The 16,549-nt window shown below is 39.7% G+C and overlaps 1 protein-coding gene across 1 annotated transcript; it reads left to right on the plus strand.

Annotated features, from left to right (window-relative positions):
* The first annotated feature begins 6,088 nt into the window (after positions 1-6,088).
* Positions 6,089-16,528, plus strand: LOC114356779 (uncharacterized). Its single transcript, XM_028310135.1, has 3 exons — positions 6,089-6,503; positions 16,148-16,365; positions 16,397-16,528. Exons 1-3 carry the CDS (start codon positions 6,134-6,136, stop codon positions 16,526-16,528), a joined length of 720 nt encoding a protein of 239 aa, XP_028165936.1. The 5' UTR covers positions 6,089-6,133.
* The last annotated feature ends 21 nt before the right edge of the window (positions 16,529-16,549 follow it).

The following is a 16,549-nucleotide window of genomic DNA, read 5'->3' on the forward strand; positions in this document are numbered from 1 at the left end:
ATAACAACCACTTATGATGCTACAGTGTTAAACTTGATGTGCTCTTGTTCTATGAGGACTAGACAACGTATATAAAGCAGTCGTGTTTGTTTTGGCATTGTAGAGCTTAACGTTTAAATGTTCGACTGAGTTTGATGAATGCCGCATGTATTTAATTGACGAGGTTGTTTTACGTCATTGTATTCTTTTAAGCTTCCGAGATTAAATTCTGCTTAAACAAAAGCATCTGTACTATGACTGTTTGAACCCAAAGTAGAGCTAAATAGTAGCTAAATATAAAGTTGTGTGATGTTTGATTGCGATTTAATGTGCAGGCAGCGCCATCTCTTGGTGACGCAAAGAATTACTTACGCCTTTATACATTGAACAAACACAACAGAGTGGTACCATTTCTATATCTAACTAGGAATCGATCGCACTACATAACATACTCGTAGGTAAACAGTGGCATTTATCAACTAGGTTTTGCATACCGAAAGTTACTGTACACCATAACTTACAGGTTAAAGTAAAAAATATGCTACATTTTAATCTAAATTGAACCACTAGTGAGATTGTGTCACGCGAACAAAAACACTTAGGGAACTTTATATTAATTACGAAGCAATTTCCTGTAATTACTGTACTGATTGTAATAATTTAGCTTCGGTTTTATAGTTTAATATGGTTTTGTCACGTCACCCGTATTTTCGGTGTCAGTGCTTATTTCCCAGGATGACAATACCGTCTTTGTTGTCTTTCATTAGAGCTGCTTGTTTATACATGATACAAACTTCTGTAGCTCTAAAAGAAATTAATAGAGATAAAAATGAAGGGCAACTACACCGTGTGAATGACCGAAATATCTTTTGCCTGAAATTCAATAACAATTATTTTGTCAAAAGCCACCTACATTGTTATTTTTATGTTCAGGCTCTTCGTAGTTCTCCAAATTATAGCATAACCTTTTGAGCATTATTGTGTTCTATTTCATTGTTAAAAATCAAGTTATTTTACCATTTTGGTCATGGTTAGGATTCGAATTTGATTTCTGTTCTTTTGAAGCTTGACCTCTTAGTTCAAGCTGAACCAAACTGGAATACTGTGAGTCCTAATAATCGCAGTCTTCCAAGATCCGACTATCACAAAATAAGGGCAAATGACAAATGAGCATTAAATTAAACAGCAATTGAGCGCTAAGGGCCACCATACGCTGGCGGAGCGGTAAAGTGGCGTGTGTCCGCTCGCTCCAGATCCCTTTGTGCTCCGTTCCGTTTCCGCCGCCTTTCAGCTGCTTGCTAGTCAATAGACATTACACCCCTACCATAGGTCCTTGAATCAGATAAGTACATTTATTGACAGTCTCGGAATTCTTAAATGTTCTCCAATGCAACTTAAGGTCTTAGTTAGAACACTACAATTTGGCGATCATGAATTTCTATTGGTAGACACGTTGGTTTTCTGTTCTTTGGGATACTGTTTTTTGAGACAGTAACATTTTATTAAGCATGATTTTTCATTTAAAAATCTCGACGGTCTCAGGTAGCTTTCGACATTTCGCTTGACACTTTAATGCTCGATTATAGAGCTGCACTGCGGCCTGCGGGAGACATTGATAACTGGTCAAAATTTAGCACCGACCCTCCAATTTACCAGAGGGAGTGGAGGATTTGACCTACACTGCGTTCGCTGGACGGCGGGTTGCAGAAGCTGTCTTTCCCACCACTACAACTTCCAATGAGATGGTTGAGTAGTCCCTGGGAATAGAACTGTCTTTAACGACATCCACAGTAAGAATGAAGGTGGTCCTATTTCTCAAGTGAATACAGATCGAGTTCTCGTTGTAAGTCTTGCCCCAAGTCTAGGTAGTTCCATCCACCTTACGGAGTGCCAGTTTGCTTAGCTCTCAGCCTCTTGTTGATCGTGTATGACATAGTTGGAGCTCCTCATGCCTTTTAATGCTTTGGGAGTAGGTCAATGTATACGTTTCTGAATATAATTTAGATGCTTGTTTCCGTACATAGTAAAGAACTTACTACTAACTTAATAATTGAACAAAAGCTGGGCTTATATTGTTTGTACCCAAGAATATTATTTGGAGACCTGTTTCAATCATTTATGATTCTATTTGTTTTTGTAAATCCAATCCAAATCCAAGACATTTGTTAGATGCAGCTGCAGAAATTCTAACTATTTAATTACTAAACCGTTTTATATTTATATGTAAAAACAAACATTACGATTAGTTATGTTCGTATATTTTATGACGAAAATGCGTAGTTGCATAATTTAATGCAACAGAAAAGAAAATATACAAAGTGTAATAATAATAAACAAAAGGTTGTTACTGTCAGGTTAAATCAAATACATAAGTACGTCATACTTACATATAATGTTATTTACATTACATGATTTAATTAATAACACAATAAGTATTGTTTCATTGTTTTGTTTGTTTTTATATGTATAGTCTAGTGTACGTGCGGTTTCTTATGTTAACATAATGTATTAATTCGATCTTTCAAATTATATTACTTTTTGAAATATAGCCCGAAAATGCTGTGGGCAAAAATAGGCATTCAATAAATAATCAAATAATTTCATGCGTTTAAAATAATCTAGCAATATGCCAACCATCTGATCTGAAACTTTATTATGGAATTCAAAAGCAAACTATTTCTTGCACCTGAGTTCACATGCTCTTTTGCATAAGTAAATACGTATTATGTAAGCAGTGCGGTTCGAATTTGCATTTGCTTTTAGTACTGCACGTAGCGTATTTGCTGCTTAGGTACCGATGACGGCACGTCAAGTTATACGTGGTGATCTCTAATGCCCTCATTAATAAAGGCGATTTTGTATTGGCTAAAATGTATAGGCGATTTTGTATTGGCTAAAATGTATAACCCGTTGTGCTATCGTTAGTACCTACGCTTGGGTTTCCCTAACGAAATGGGTCGCCTAAATGAGCGTCAACCCTGTGACCTGGAATCACTCGTTCACCCTGCTATCGAGGGTAACAATACACTCTGATAGGTATTGTGAAGCGGTGGAATATCGCAAACGTCACGTTTACGCATCGACACTTGAGAATCTGCTGGTAAAAAAATATACTAGATAGATGAACTAACTTTTTCATGCAAGCTTAGGTTGCAAGTTGCTTTTCAAGCTTTAAAAAAAAGCAATATGGATATTTCTGACACAATTTCTAAGAATAAAATAAAACCACCCATTCAAATCACTAGGTAGGTAATATCATCAAAATTCCCACTGTCCCAGATCCTTAATCCGAGTTTCAAAGTAATATCACTGTGGCTGTAGCAGAGTTGGGTTCAAGCTCCAAAGTTTGGCTCCACTAGCTAATGACTGTGAATGCAAAGTGAACTGGGTCTTCTTAGTTCACTAATAACTGCCAAAATGCCACTAAAATGCGTATACTTTGACACATTTACGTTCTTTTTACTACAGCGAAACGAAATTATTATATTATCATCATCATCGTTTCAAGACGTCCACTGCTGAAAATAGGCCTCCCTTATAATTAGGTTTAAATAAGCAGTGTTAACACTCACCAAAACAATGATAGATGTTCTACTTATAAGAGCTCAGGTACTCTAAAAATGGTGCTCTACGTGAAATGCGTCATTTTTTATCTAAGGGGTATGGATACAGTACAGTCTCTAAGAGATACTCACTCCAACACCGCACAACATCAATAATCGTAAAAATGCCGCTGCAGAAGTCTAATTGCGACTTTAAGGCGGAAAATATGTCTCTAAAAACCTCCATGAAAGGTCTTGACTTGAATAATAGTTGATTTAACAAATTGTCATAGGCTGACATGTAAACCCATTACAGCTGATGGCACGTAATTTGTATTTCTGTTGCCGACCTACGCTCGTGGTATATGTTAATAAACACCATAGCACTTATTAACACTTTCAATTAGGACGGGTCACTGCTACCGAACGCTAATCTACCTAATTACCGTAATGGTCCACTAATCCCAGTCACAGTAACCTTCTAACATCTGTTTAACAACTCACCAGTGCCTTGAGTTTAATCCTGTTAAAGATTTACATGTGTTTACTTGACATTGTGGAGACAGCCTTGTGGAAAGTGCGTTGGAAAAACGTCCTTGTAAGTTTATTACCGAAGGTTGCTTCGAGCCTGATTAATACTTGATGTTTCGATTTCAGTTGGATTTTCTTTATATTTTATTCATTTGAGGTGTTTTTCAAATAGGCTTCTTTTACGTTGTTCTGGTACGTTAGTTAAATATCGGTGGTAAATTATTGAGAGCCACTTGGTTTGGTGCTTGGCATAGTGGACTATAAAGCCTATGTGATTGGGGATTCAAATCCCGTTGGGGCCGTATGTTAGTGTACTTAATCCCTAGTCAGGGTTTATATTCTGCTGCCTTTTCAAAAGCTCTACCAGTTGGTAATTAATCTGATAGTTGAAAGATAAACGGATGGATACTTTGCTAAGTGAAAACAATGTATAAGTTCCGATTAACATAATTATTTTGTCAATGAAAGTCAAGGAAAACCTTTCAGGAAGAATATCAGCGAACTTGTTTAGCTTCCCATCTCATTGTCTGAAAACAGAAGTTTTTCCTTCCTCTCCCCGCCCATCCTATTAGACTATTTCCATTAGTTACTTTGTTGTTCGAATAAAAATACACCCGCACCATTACAAAAACTCGCACCATTGACTATTTGAATATAGCGCGAAGGACGTCTAATCTACTAAACAAATTAGCTTTGTTACATAAAAGGTGTTTTCAATACTGCGTTTAATTGTTTTCCGATGTATAACTATAGCGAGAACAATAGGCTTGTGTAGTGTCTTCACACATACGTAATGGTGTAAAGACGCCATTCTGAAAGACTCGATGGCATTGTTATAGATTCTTCAGGTTTTTCTCATCTGTTTTAGAAAAACCTTCAGTTTTAGCTTCTATAACTGGCCAGTATGCCATTTTGTTTCTATTGACTGAGGTGTATATGATCAATGATGTAAAGCCAGAGTATAGATACTGACTTTAGTTGTGCTGTAATGGAACTAGACACGCGTTTCCTAGAATGGGCACGGTAAATATTTGATGGCTTATCAGATAATTTCGGCATTATGACCACACGATAAGATATCATCGGGATATATTGTTAACGTAACAAAATAAGATTATTGTCCTGCCACACACTGCGTCTTTAATGTCAAAGTTTTTAACATAATTTCACATTCGTGACATTCAAGAACTAACATCGAGTCCAGGAAATGAATCAGACAATTTGAAGTCGATTAAACGATCGATTCTTGTGGGGGGAAATGGCACGTCTGGCACAGAATCGCCCCGCCCGCGTCGCGAGGGTTACATTCCCCTTGCGTACACCCAAACAAACTTGCCCGGTTGAAGTTTTAACCCTCATTTGCCTTTTGATTTCTCAGAAATGTGACCGTCTGCCCCCGTCGAGACAGTAAAGCATACTTTGCGTGTCATAGTTCACATACCTATTGTAGAGAAGCTTAAAATGTATGCGTGGGAGCAGGTATCTCTAAAATGTGACGTCAACGTCTCTAATGATTCATTTATCAACCTCACACACCTCTATTAGCTATCCAAACTCACAATGAATTATTATACCGAAATACATAATGGACTCATCGCTTGGCAGCTGATTGATCGTTATTAATTGCGGTCAGTGTTCCATAATATTTGCTCACGATCGCGATACTCATAGCTTGTTTACGGTGCGTGAAGTTGATACGAATATGATATTGAACCCGTCGTGGCAATAGAAATGTCTACTTAATGTAGAGAAATCAGCACACGGTGGTCAACGAGATTTCAATCGACTCAAGCGCTAGATGATATGCATCGCAAAGCGCTGATAACATCCTCAGTTCGTAGGCCGCGCGTATTATATTGTTGTTACGGAGGGGTTATGTAAATCGCGGACGGCGCTATGACGTGGCAGCCCTAGCGGAGGTTGTATGCGCGGGGCGGGGGCGGGCGGCGCGAGGGTGCGCGCGCAGCGGCGGCGGCGCGAGTCTTGCGCCCGGCGCGTGCCAGTCCGGCCGCCCCCGCAGTCGCTCCGGTCCCGGCGCCGCCGGGCTCCCGCTCGGATGCCGCTGCCGGCCGCCGCCTGCGATGGTCCACGCCGGGCCGGCCGCGCGCGCGCCCTCTCGCGCGATGTTCGCCGCCGCTGAGACCAAACCGCGCCGCGCCGTCTCGCCGCTCGGTATCCCCAAGTCGCCCTCGTTCCACTCGGGACTCGACCTAGTCGCTAGCCAAGCGGCCACGAAGCGATCCGAGAGCGTCTCGGACGTCGCCAGAGCTTTCCGCTTCGCGCTGCTCGCCGGCGCCGGCATGGAGGGCCAGGGCCCGCCGCAGAAGGCGCCGTCGCCGCCGGACGCGCGCAGCTCGCCGCTCCCCGCCGCCGCCGCCGCTTCGCCCGAACGCCCCGTACAGATCCCAACAGATAAAGAGAGTTTAATGGTGCAGCTGCCCCTGCTCAAAGGTTCGTCGGCGTCTCGCATGCTTTCCAGCTCCCGCCTATAAAAATTTCACCTCTGTTTACAAACCGCCTACGTTTGTTTAGCTACCTTTCGATATCCGCCCGCGGAACGACTCGGGCTATTTCTAGCCGACCGGCGTCAAACGTGCGATTAATCGTTGCGGGCCGGCGATCTACATGCTCAGTGTAACTGGCGATAAATATTTGATTGTGCTAGACGACAAACGTTGGGAGCGATGACTAACTCCGCCCACGCTGCTCGCAGCCTTGGAGTAAGCGCCGGTGCCTAAACAATGCGACAGAGTCGCTGGCGAGCCGAATGGCTATCTAGCCGTAGTCAGTATGACGTGAAATGGCGAAAACGCCGCAGAAATATATCGACCCATCGGCCACTGGTCGGCCCCGCGTATGTGTGCCATGGGAGGCAAATGCGACGTCCTCGCGCCTTGCAGTAGTTCCCCCATTGGCATTAGGCATGCAATTCATATTTAGGTTGAGGACTTCTCTCAATAACCGTTAATGGTTGCTATTATTACGACGAGAAACGTAGAGCATTAGATTTTTAAAAGCTAGTGATTTAAAAATACCGGCCTCACCTTTTTTGTGATTGGTTGTTTACCACGTTTGTATTTGTTTTACATTTCCTTTAGATCTTCCATTCACTCGCATGTTATTGTTTAGACTTCACCACTCTTCAAATACAGCCAAATAATGACTATCTAAATCAATGGACTGCTGTAAATAAACACCTTCCATAGCATAAAATATTTTTCCAAACATTTTCCACGGCAGAAATGTTGTTGCGTGGTATGAATACAAAACAAGATGATTTATTACATCGCAGCACGGGTGTTAGTCGACAGGTGAGGGATTTTACGGCATGTTATCGGTTGCCGTAACTCATCAATTTGGCCAATCCATGTGTACTCCATGTTTTCATCTTCCGGCTTTAAATTCGGTAAACATGAGTACAGTACCAGCATGAACAACTTTCGTCTTCGAATCGACTGCGTATTCGACAAATCTCGATACTCAACCTCATACTAAGTTCACTTTACGAAACGTTCACAAGGGCGCAGTTGTAGTTTTCGTACTAAATATTTTGATGGCGATTCGAACTCGAAAGTTTTTCGTGCTAGCCGTACTGGTATAGTTGTTGCAATTCACGAAGGCGAGTGAACTTCATCTGTGGTGGCTCGCTACTGTACGTTTTTTTTTAAGTTTTAATAGACATTCCACTATCGTTATGTGCATGTACACGTTATGTGTACGTGTACATGCAAGTACAAGTAATGCTCACTCGCCTTCGTGAGTTGCAAGAACTACTGGTAGAGTCAGCATTGTGGTGGCTGATTTGAGTTTCAGTGAAGAATTTCTTTACTACGCTCTACATTTGCTTCTCACAAGTTATAACATTATTAACTGACCATGCTTTCGTCCTTTTTCACCTTTTAGTTTTTCTGATTAGTTATGGATAAGATACACAACTGAAAATAATATAACTTGTTAAAAACTGAAATACATCAAAGTTTAAAGGAGAAATATAGAGCAGACCTATTTTATTAATATTTCAATAGCGATCTTCCAAGAAATTTACTGAAAATTAAATTGCATAGCTAAATTACTGAAATTACCAGTTGTTTCTGCATTGGCGATAACAAGTCTGTTTTACATAATTGATTCGCTATACATTAGTTTACAGCATTTCTATTGCTTCATAACGAATCTTTGCCATGCCAAATGGGAAATCTTGCACAGAAACTTTAATTTTTTTTATGCATAACAAGGCAGGTATTTGACTACAATCGCACCTGATGTTATGTGGGATGCAGTCTAGGATGGTACATATCTGCCCTGTAAGTGCCTATTCACTCTCGCCCTGAAAAGGCCCGGATTATAGACTTCGGGAATGACAGCAGCAGGCAGCGAATTCCAGTCCCTAGCTGTTCGCATTATAACACAACAACTGTCTGTCTGTTTTCCTACTTCGTAAATGGGTACTAATAAACGTATTTTACCTGAAAATAAGTTGAGGACTATCATCGGTGTGATGACAGTCTCAATCAAACTAAATCGTCGCTCCATCAGGCGCCAATACTTTGATGATACTGAAAATTAAAATTTTCCCGAAGTCTTATTTTCAATTTGAAAGCATAACAATATTACCTGAAATCTTTTTCTTACGCCCTGTATTGAGCAAATACTGATAAACACTTCACACCTTCCTATTAGTTTCACATTATCGTCTAGGATTGTGTGCACTTCGTTCATTTTATGCTTTTGTAGAAAACCCACCTTAACAACAAAATATGTTTAACGTCCTGGTGATAAATAGCGCCTTATCTTTATACATTCACTTTAGTACTTTTCCCGAAGAATCGTTGAATTTGTAATATTTGACTGAGGTAAACAAAAATGGCGGATACACCTCGACTAGGTATAATCAATGAATGCGTCACCAAACCTCTATTTGAAGGGCAAAACACTGTTACTAATACACACTAGAAAGAAATTAGGCATGATAATTATTTCGATTTCGAATCACTTAACTGAATTAGATTTCCTATGATTGATCATGCTAGACATCCTTCTAAAAGTAATATAAAAATTTCATGTCGTGAACATTGTAGCGCAAAAAATGCTTTATGAAAAACAATTGACAATCCATAGTGGAATATTTTTTTTTTCTTAGTGGCCAAGGAGTTTGAGCGCATACAGCTTCTGTATCTTGATTTATCAGACTTATTAAATAATTGTTACTTCATTCTTATTTTTACCAAAAACTTTAACATTCATTTTTTTTTTATGCTAGCCAAGGCAGGTATTTGACCGCAATCGCACCTGGTGTTAAGTGAGATGCAGTCTAGGATGGTACATATCTGCCCTGTAAGTGCCTATTCACTCTCGCCTTGAAAACGCCCGGATTATAGTGTTCAGGAAATACAGCAGCAGGCAGCGAATTCCAGTCCCTAGCTGTTCGCATTTGTTTTTATTTCAAGTGTTTCACTTATTGCTTATTAGTGGCAACAGAATAGGTAGGTAAACCAATTTGTAAATTATAGCATCGTCTCCAAATACGAATATGTGCTATCAGTTGCCTTTCAACTTTGATTTCGTTTCGTCAAGTCAAAGAGAGACTATGCCTTGGGAATACTTACGTAGTTGTTTATGATGAAAGATATTCGGTTCAGTAAATCCAGTAGTAGGAATAAAATAGCAGTCGAAGTAATCAAACATGAATCTAAAACGTGTATTGTTAAATGCATAAAGTTAAAATTGTTGTCGAATTTCTAACAAATGCTATACTTGCTTCTATACATGATAATTTCGTATTAAAATGAAACTTACGTATTACACTTGAGGGGATCCAGTGCCCTCAGTCTCGAGCACTAATTCAAGTCCGTTGAGTTAGCATTTTGACGGCACCCGACCTTCTCTTTGTAGAGAATTTAAAAATCCCACAATATCTACTTATTTATTAGTGTGTAGGTAATATTTTTGGATACATGTATTTTTGGAAAAGAAAATAAAGTTTAGTTCAGTTACCCTTACCAAACAACGTTATTACTTCACTACATGGAATACTTTTTTCGCCTCACTACGTCGCAAGTATTTTGTCAATGTATAAATACGGGTTATTCCGTATTCGACCCATGACAACTCAACCCATTTCTTCACTCATCCCAAATTAGTATTCCTAGCTCTACCCATTACAGAATTTCGTTATTCTACCCAAATGCATTCCTCACTCAACCCAAAGTAAATATACCAAAAACAAGTATGGATAGCAAAACAACGTTTACTATTTGTCCAGAAATTTAATTATGATAAATACATACTAGTACATTTATTTTTATTTAAAAAAAAACATCATTGATAAAATATACAAACATATTATGGGAAAACTTGCACTTTCAACAAACCGTTGTTAAAGGTAAAAGTGTGAGTTATTATCTTATTAACTGTTATCTATGCAAATGAGTAACCGATACCGCTTGCCAAGCGGCTTGTCCATCCATTGTTCACCCTTAAACCGGTTTTAATTGTTTTGACAATGTTGCGAATCGGCCCTTATCAGTTATAACTTAAATATCGAAGATTTTATTCTATTTTAAGGTAATTAAGAAACTTTGGTCAAATCATACCGCTCAAAACTTATACCGCGGGATTAGTTGTCCGTCCACATGAATACTTTTATTAAGATTTATAGTGGATTTATAGTAGATTTATATTAGATTCAAATTATGTAAGTTANGTTCCAGCGAGTGTCATATCAGTCGGATAACCGTCGAATATGATTGCAACCTTTCCTTCGAAGTTATGTTGTACGTATCTGACGTTAATTATTTAATTATTCCGAAATAATTTGTGTCCAAAATTTTTGACTTTATCGATCGATATCTCGATAACGATGCATGATACGCTAAAAATGGTTCGGGCGTTATTGTAGAGCACAAAGAAAGCTACAAAAAGTGTCCTATAAAAATTTTCGAGTCTCATCGGATAGCCGAGTTATTGCCGAAAAACAAATTTTACCCCTTTTTTCAACATGGCGGCGAAAGCTCCTAGGAAAGCTTGGTCGACAATCTCAAGTTAAGCTTTTCTAGGTATCCCCTACAACATATTAAAAAATTAGAAGCGCAAATTCATTTTCTTTTTTGAATGTACGTAATGACTGGACTAAATAGGTAGGTACACCAATTTGTAAATTATAGCATCGTCTCCAAATACGAATATGTGCTATCAGTTGCTTTTCAACTTTGATTTCGTTTCGTCCAGTCAAAGAGAGACTGCTTTGGGAATAACATACGTAGTTGTTTATGATGAAATATATTCGGTTCAGTAAATCCAGTAGCAAGAATAAAATAGCAGTCAAAGTAATGAAACATTAATCTAAAACGTGTTTTATTAAATTAATCAAGTTAAAATAGCTGTCGAATTTCTAACTGCTTCTATACAAGATAATTTCGTATTAAAATGAAACTTACGTATCACACTTGAGGGGATCCAGTGCCCTCAGTCTCGAGCACTAATTCAAGTCCGTTGAGTTAGCGTTTTGGCGGCACCCGACCTTCTCTTTGTAGACAATTTAAAAAGCCCACATAATCTACTTATTTAGTAGTGCGTAGGTAATATTTTTGGATAAGTACATGTATTTTTGGAAAAGAAAATAGAGTTTAGTTCAGTTACCCTTACCAAACAACGTTATTACTTCACTACATGGAATACTTTTTTTCGCCTCACTACGTCGCAAGTATTTTGTCAATGTATAAATACATACATTCACCATAACACAATGTCAAATTTTTTCAAACTAACCTGGATGATGATCAATTGCATCATTTCTTTGGACTAATTTATTTCATTTCACTAAAGAATATATCTGATCATATTTTTTGTATTCAACATAAAGCAAACAACACCGCGTCTGTATGAAACTTCGCGTAATATTACCAGCATATCAAACTAGCAACTCAGTCCCGTTACGTATGGCCCTCGAGAGGTTTCTAGCGCTCTCCGCTCTCCGCCGGAGAACACATTAAACTTCGTCGACTCTGGTTTTGCCAGTTCGCCGGTTAATTTACTATTTTTGGATGCTGCTGCCTTGAGATTATCTCGTCCATATCCTAAAATTCAGTCAGCCGTTCAGGGATATCGATAGATATAAATAAGTCTATACGTCCTGTAACTGGAGACAATGTAAATTTCGGTATAGAAAATATTCAAATATTCAATTTAATGACGATTAAAAAGTCGCATACATAATCTGCTTTACTGTGGTGTATAGCGCAGCTATTTCAAAATATAAAACAAGCATAAATGATGTAGGTTATACACTGTTTTTCTTTCTAAGCTATTCAAAAACCATTTTCACCTGTAACTTTTCAAGTGCCTTGCCTCATTTAGTTTTATGTTCATATCAAAAACCGGGGCTTGCCCCTTTACAAGAATATAACATACTATAATATAAAGAGACAGAAAACTACATTAAAATAAATACGTCCTATAATCCCTGAGGCTGAAGAGCACTCAACCCTCTTTGCGCCAAGCCATTTATATTTGCGTACATTCCAACAAGTTAGGGTACGGAAATGTTTGCTAGTTAAGTATCCTCCTAGAGTAGGAAGGTCCGTTTATTAACATCAATGGTTTTTCAATACACCTTATCTGCGTTTCAATAGTCTTCAATCTATCTCAAAAATTGAGTTAGCTAACTGATTAGATGCAAAAAAAACTGACATAGTTCCTTTCGCGGATTATTCCTCTTCGTTCACCTGGGTGAAAGCAGTGGGATTTTTAGTGTTTTCATTTCACTCTGAACCATTTCACCTAGCTTCATTTTTCATTACATTTCCATGATATGACATGGGTGAAATGAGGACACTAAAAATTCTACTCTTCACCTAGGTGATATCACACAGGCGAACAAAGTGGAATAATCCCCTTTCGCATAATTAGTTTAGTACAGATTGTGAACACAGCTCATTACTTAAGTTGTACACCCATCCACAGATGCACCGGCAGCGGAGCGTGAGCAGTTGTTCGTGCAGAAGCTGCGCCAGTGCTGCCTACTGTTCGACTTCGCGGACGAGCCGCTGTCCGACCTCAAATGGAAGGAGGTGAAGCGAGCCGCGCTGCTGGAGATGGTCGAATACGTCACCTCGCAGCGCGGCGTCATCACAGAGGCGATATACCCGGAGGCTGTGAATATGGTAAGCAAACATGCATTTATATTAGCTGAGCTATTTTATCTGTTACTTCGCGGACGAGCCGCTGTCCGACCTCAAATGGAAGGAGGTGAAGCGAGCCGCGCTGCAGGAGATGGTCGAATACGTCACCTCGCAGCGCGGCGTCATCACAGAGGCGATATACCCGGAGGCTGTGAATATGGTAAGCAAACATGCATTCATATTAGCTGTGCTATTGTCTGTTCGACTTCGCGGACGAGCCGCTGTTCGACCTCAAATTAATGAAAGGAGGTGAAGCGAGCCGCGCTGTTGGAGATGGTCGAATACGTCACCTCGCAGCGCGGCGTCATCACGGAAGCGATATACCCTGACGTTGTGAATATGGTAAGCAAATACACCATGTTTGTTCTCTCTTATTCCTGTCGAAACGACAGAGAAGAATATTGTCTTCTAATTCTAGACTGTAGCGAGAACTCCGGAGTTACGTGGTGACCCATTTCTGTTGATTGCATTAAAAATAAGTCGATCCTTAGTTTCGAACTTCTCCTTTAACCTTCTCAATAATTTCGTTGCGACTATTAAAGTTTAATTTAGATTTAGATTACACTGTCACTGGTTAGGCTTACTCGAATGGGAACATTCCCCCCTCTTGTTCCTACCACTAGAACTCCCTTGTCTTCATATTGAATCCTTAAAATCCAACCACTGAATGCTAGCTCGTCCTGAATGATAAGTAAACTACCACTGGATCACTGGATTTGTTCATAAGCATTTGCGCATCAGCATTCTATTCCTTAGCCTCATATCACACTAAGTCACGATAGCCGAATGGTGAAGGGGTCAGAGTGGCCGACTCGTGATCCGAGGAACGCGGGTTCCTACCCCGCCGTCGTTCGACTATTGTGGTAAGCCCACTAGTGACACAAGCATATTTAGCTTAGTACGAGGGGCTAACGGGAATATTCATCATNCCCATAAATACATACATTCACCATAACACAATGTCAAATTTTTTCAATCCAACCTGGATGATGATTAATTGCATCATTTCTTTGGACTAATTTATTTCATTTCACTAAAGAATATATCTGATCATATTTTTTGTATTCAACATAAAGCAAACAACATCGCGTCTGTATGAGACTTCGCGTAATATTCCCAGCATATCAAACTAGCAACTCAGTCCCGTTACGTATGGGCCTCGAGAGGTTTCTAGCGCTCTCCGCTCTCCGCCGGAGAACACATTAAACTTCGTCGACACTGGTGTTGCCAGTTCGCCGGTTAATTTACTATTTTTGGATGCTGCTGCCTTGAGATTATCTCGTCCATATCCTAAAATTCAGTCAGCCGTTCAGGGATATCGATAGATATAAATAAGTCTATACGCCCTGTAACCTGTAACTGGAGACAATGTAAATTTCGGTATAGAAAATATTCAAATATTCAATTTAATGACGATTAAAAAGTCGCATACATAATCTGCTTTACTGTGGTGTATAGCGCAGCTATTTCAAAATATAAAACAAGCATAAATGATGTAGGTTATACACTGTTTTTCTTTCTAAGCTATTCAAAAACCATTTTCACTTGTAACTTTTCAAGTGCCTTGCCTCATTTAGTTTTATGTTCATATCAAAAACCGGGGCTTGCCCCTTTACAAGAATATAACATACTATAATATAAAGAGTAGAGATGAAACGGATATCCGGTAACTATCCGGTAGGCCGGATATCCGGCCTAAATTTACTATCCGGCCGGATACCGGATAGTAACTCACTATCCGGCCGGATACCGGATATTAAAAAACTACGACAATTTCCTATTAATAAAATGAAATACATTAATCTTTGAGGTAAATATCAATAAGATGGCTTATAATAATGACGGCTTTTATTTAAAGTCCAAAAAGTTACAAAAAAGCCATATTAAAGCCTTTCAAAAAAATAGTTTTTTTTCTGGGCTATTCACTGTAATGACGAATACATAAATTATTAAATATCTGTTAATTGTCGAACGAAATATTGCCAAATAAAAAAGGCGATCTTTTTTTCACTGATGGTCTGATGACATGATGCATGCAGTTCAGTCAGATTACGCAACAAGTAACCTAATTTAATTTTCGCTATTCAATCACACACTCACGATAGCAACCGAAATCGGCCGAATTGATCTGCCCCCAAGACAAGTGGCAAAATCTGACATTCTATTCGGACGGATTCGATTTTCAAAAAGTGTGACTAGTCTAGTCTACTAATAGACCCACTGATCGCGTTCGAAGCACCTATGCGGCGCTAAACTCGTCACGACATGCAACGAGACAATGGGCCAACTATCTGGCCGCCGGATATCCGGCTATCCGGCCTAGCAGCTGGCCGGATATCCGGTATCCGGCCAAACAACTATCCGTTTCATCTCTAATAAAGAGACAGAAAACTACATTAAAATACGTCCTATAATCCCTGAGGCTGAAGAGCACTCAACCCTCTTTGCGCCAAGCCATTTATATTTGCGTACATTCCAACAAGTTAGGGTACGGAAATGTTTGCTAGTTAAGTATCCTCCTAGAGTAGGAAGGTCCGTTTATTAACATCTATGGTTTTTCAATACACCTTATCTGCGTTTCAATAGTCTTCAATCTATCTCAAAAATTGAGTTAGCTAACTGATTAGATGCAAAAAAAACTGACATAGTTCCTTTCGCGGATTATTCCTCTTCGTTGGGAGTGGCAAAGCAGTGGGATTTTTAGTGTTTTCATTTCACTCTGAACCATTTCACCTAGCTTCATTTTTCATTACATTTCCATGATATGACATGGGTGAAATGAGGACACTAAAAATTCTACTCTTCACCTAGGTGATATCACACAGGCGAACAAAGTGGAATAATCCCCTTTCGCATAATTAGTTTAGTACAGATTGTGAGCATAGCTCATTATTAAACTTGTACACCCATCCACAGATGCACCGGCAGCGGAGCGTGAGCAGTTGTTCGTACAGAAGCTGCGCCAGTGCTGCCTACTGTTCGACTTCGCGGACGAGCCGCTGTCCGACCTCAAATGGAAGGAGGTGAAGCGAGCCGCGCTGCTGGAGATGGTCGAATACGTCACCTCGCAGCGCGGCGTCATCACAGAGGCGATATACCCGGAGGCTGTGAATATGGTAAGTAGATATACTTTCGTATTACTGAGCTATTGTCTTCGCGGACGAGCCGCTGTCCGACCTCAAATGGAAGGAGGTGAAGCGGACCGCGCTGCTGGAGATGGTCGAATACGTCACCTCGCAGCGCGGCGTCATCACAGAGGCGATATACCCGGAGGCTGTGAATATGGTAAGTAGATAGCATACATTCACATTAGCTGAG

The sequence above is a fragment of the Ostrinia furnacalis genome, unplaced genomic scaffold (assembly GCF_004193835.3).
Source record: "Ostrinia furnacalis isolate ACB-3 unplaced genomic scaffold, ASM419383v2 OfSCF2912, whole genome shotgun sequence".
In the NCBI taxonomy this organism is placed as follows: Eukaryota; Metazoa; Arthropoda; class Insecta; order Lepidoptera; family Crambidae; genus Ostrinia; species Ostrinia furnacalis.

Bases quoted from the DNA above. Each gene is read 5' to 3' on its own strand.
- LOC114356779 (XM_028310135.1), top strand. From the start codon at position 6,134: ATGGTCCACGCCGGGCCGGCCGCGCGCGCGCCCTCTCGCGCGATGTTC. The intron at 6,504-16,147 runs GTTCGTCGGCGT...ACCCATCCACAG, and splicing joins GCAGCTGCCCCTGCTCAAAG to ATGCACCGGCAGCGGAGCGT. The intron at 16,366-16,396 runs GTATTACTGAGC...TTCGCGGACGAG, and splicing joins TGGTAAGTAGATATACTTTC to CCGCTGTCCGACCTCAAATG.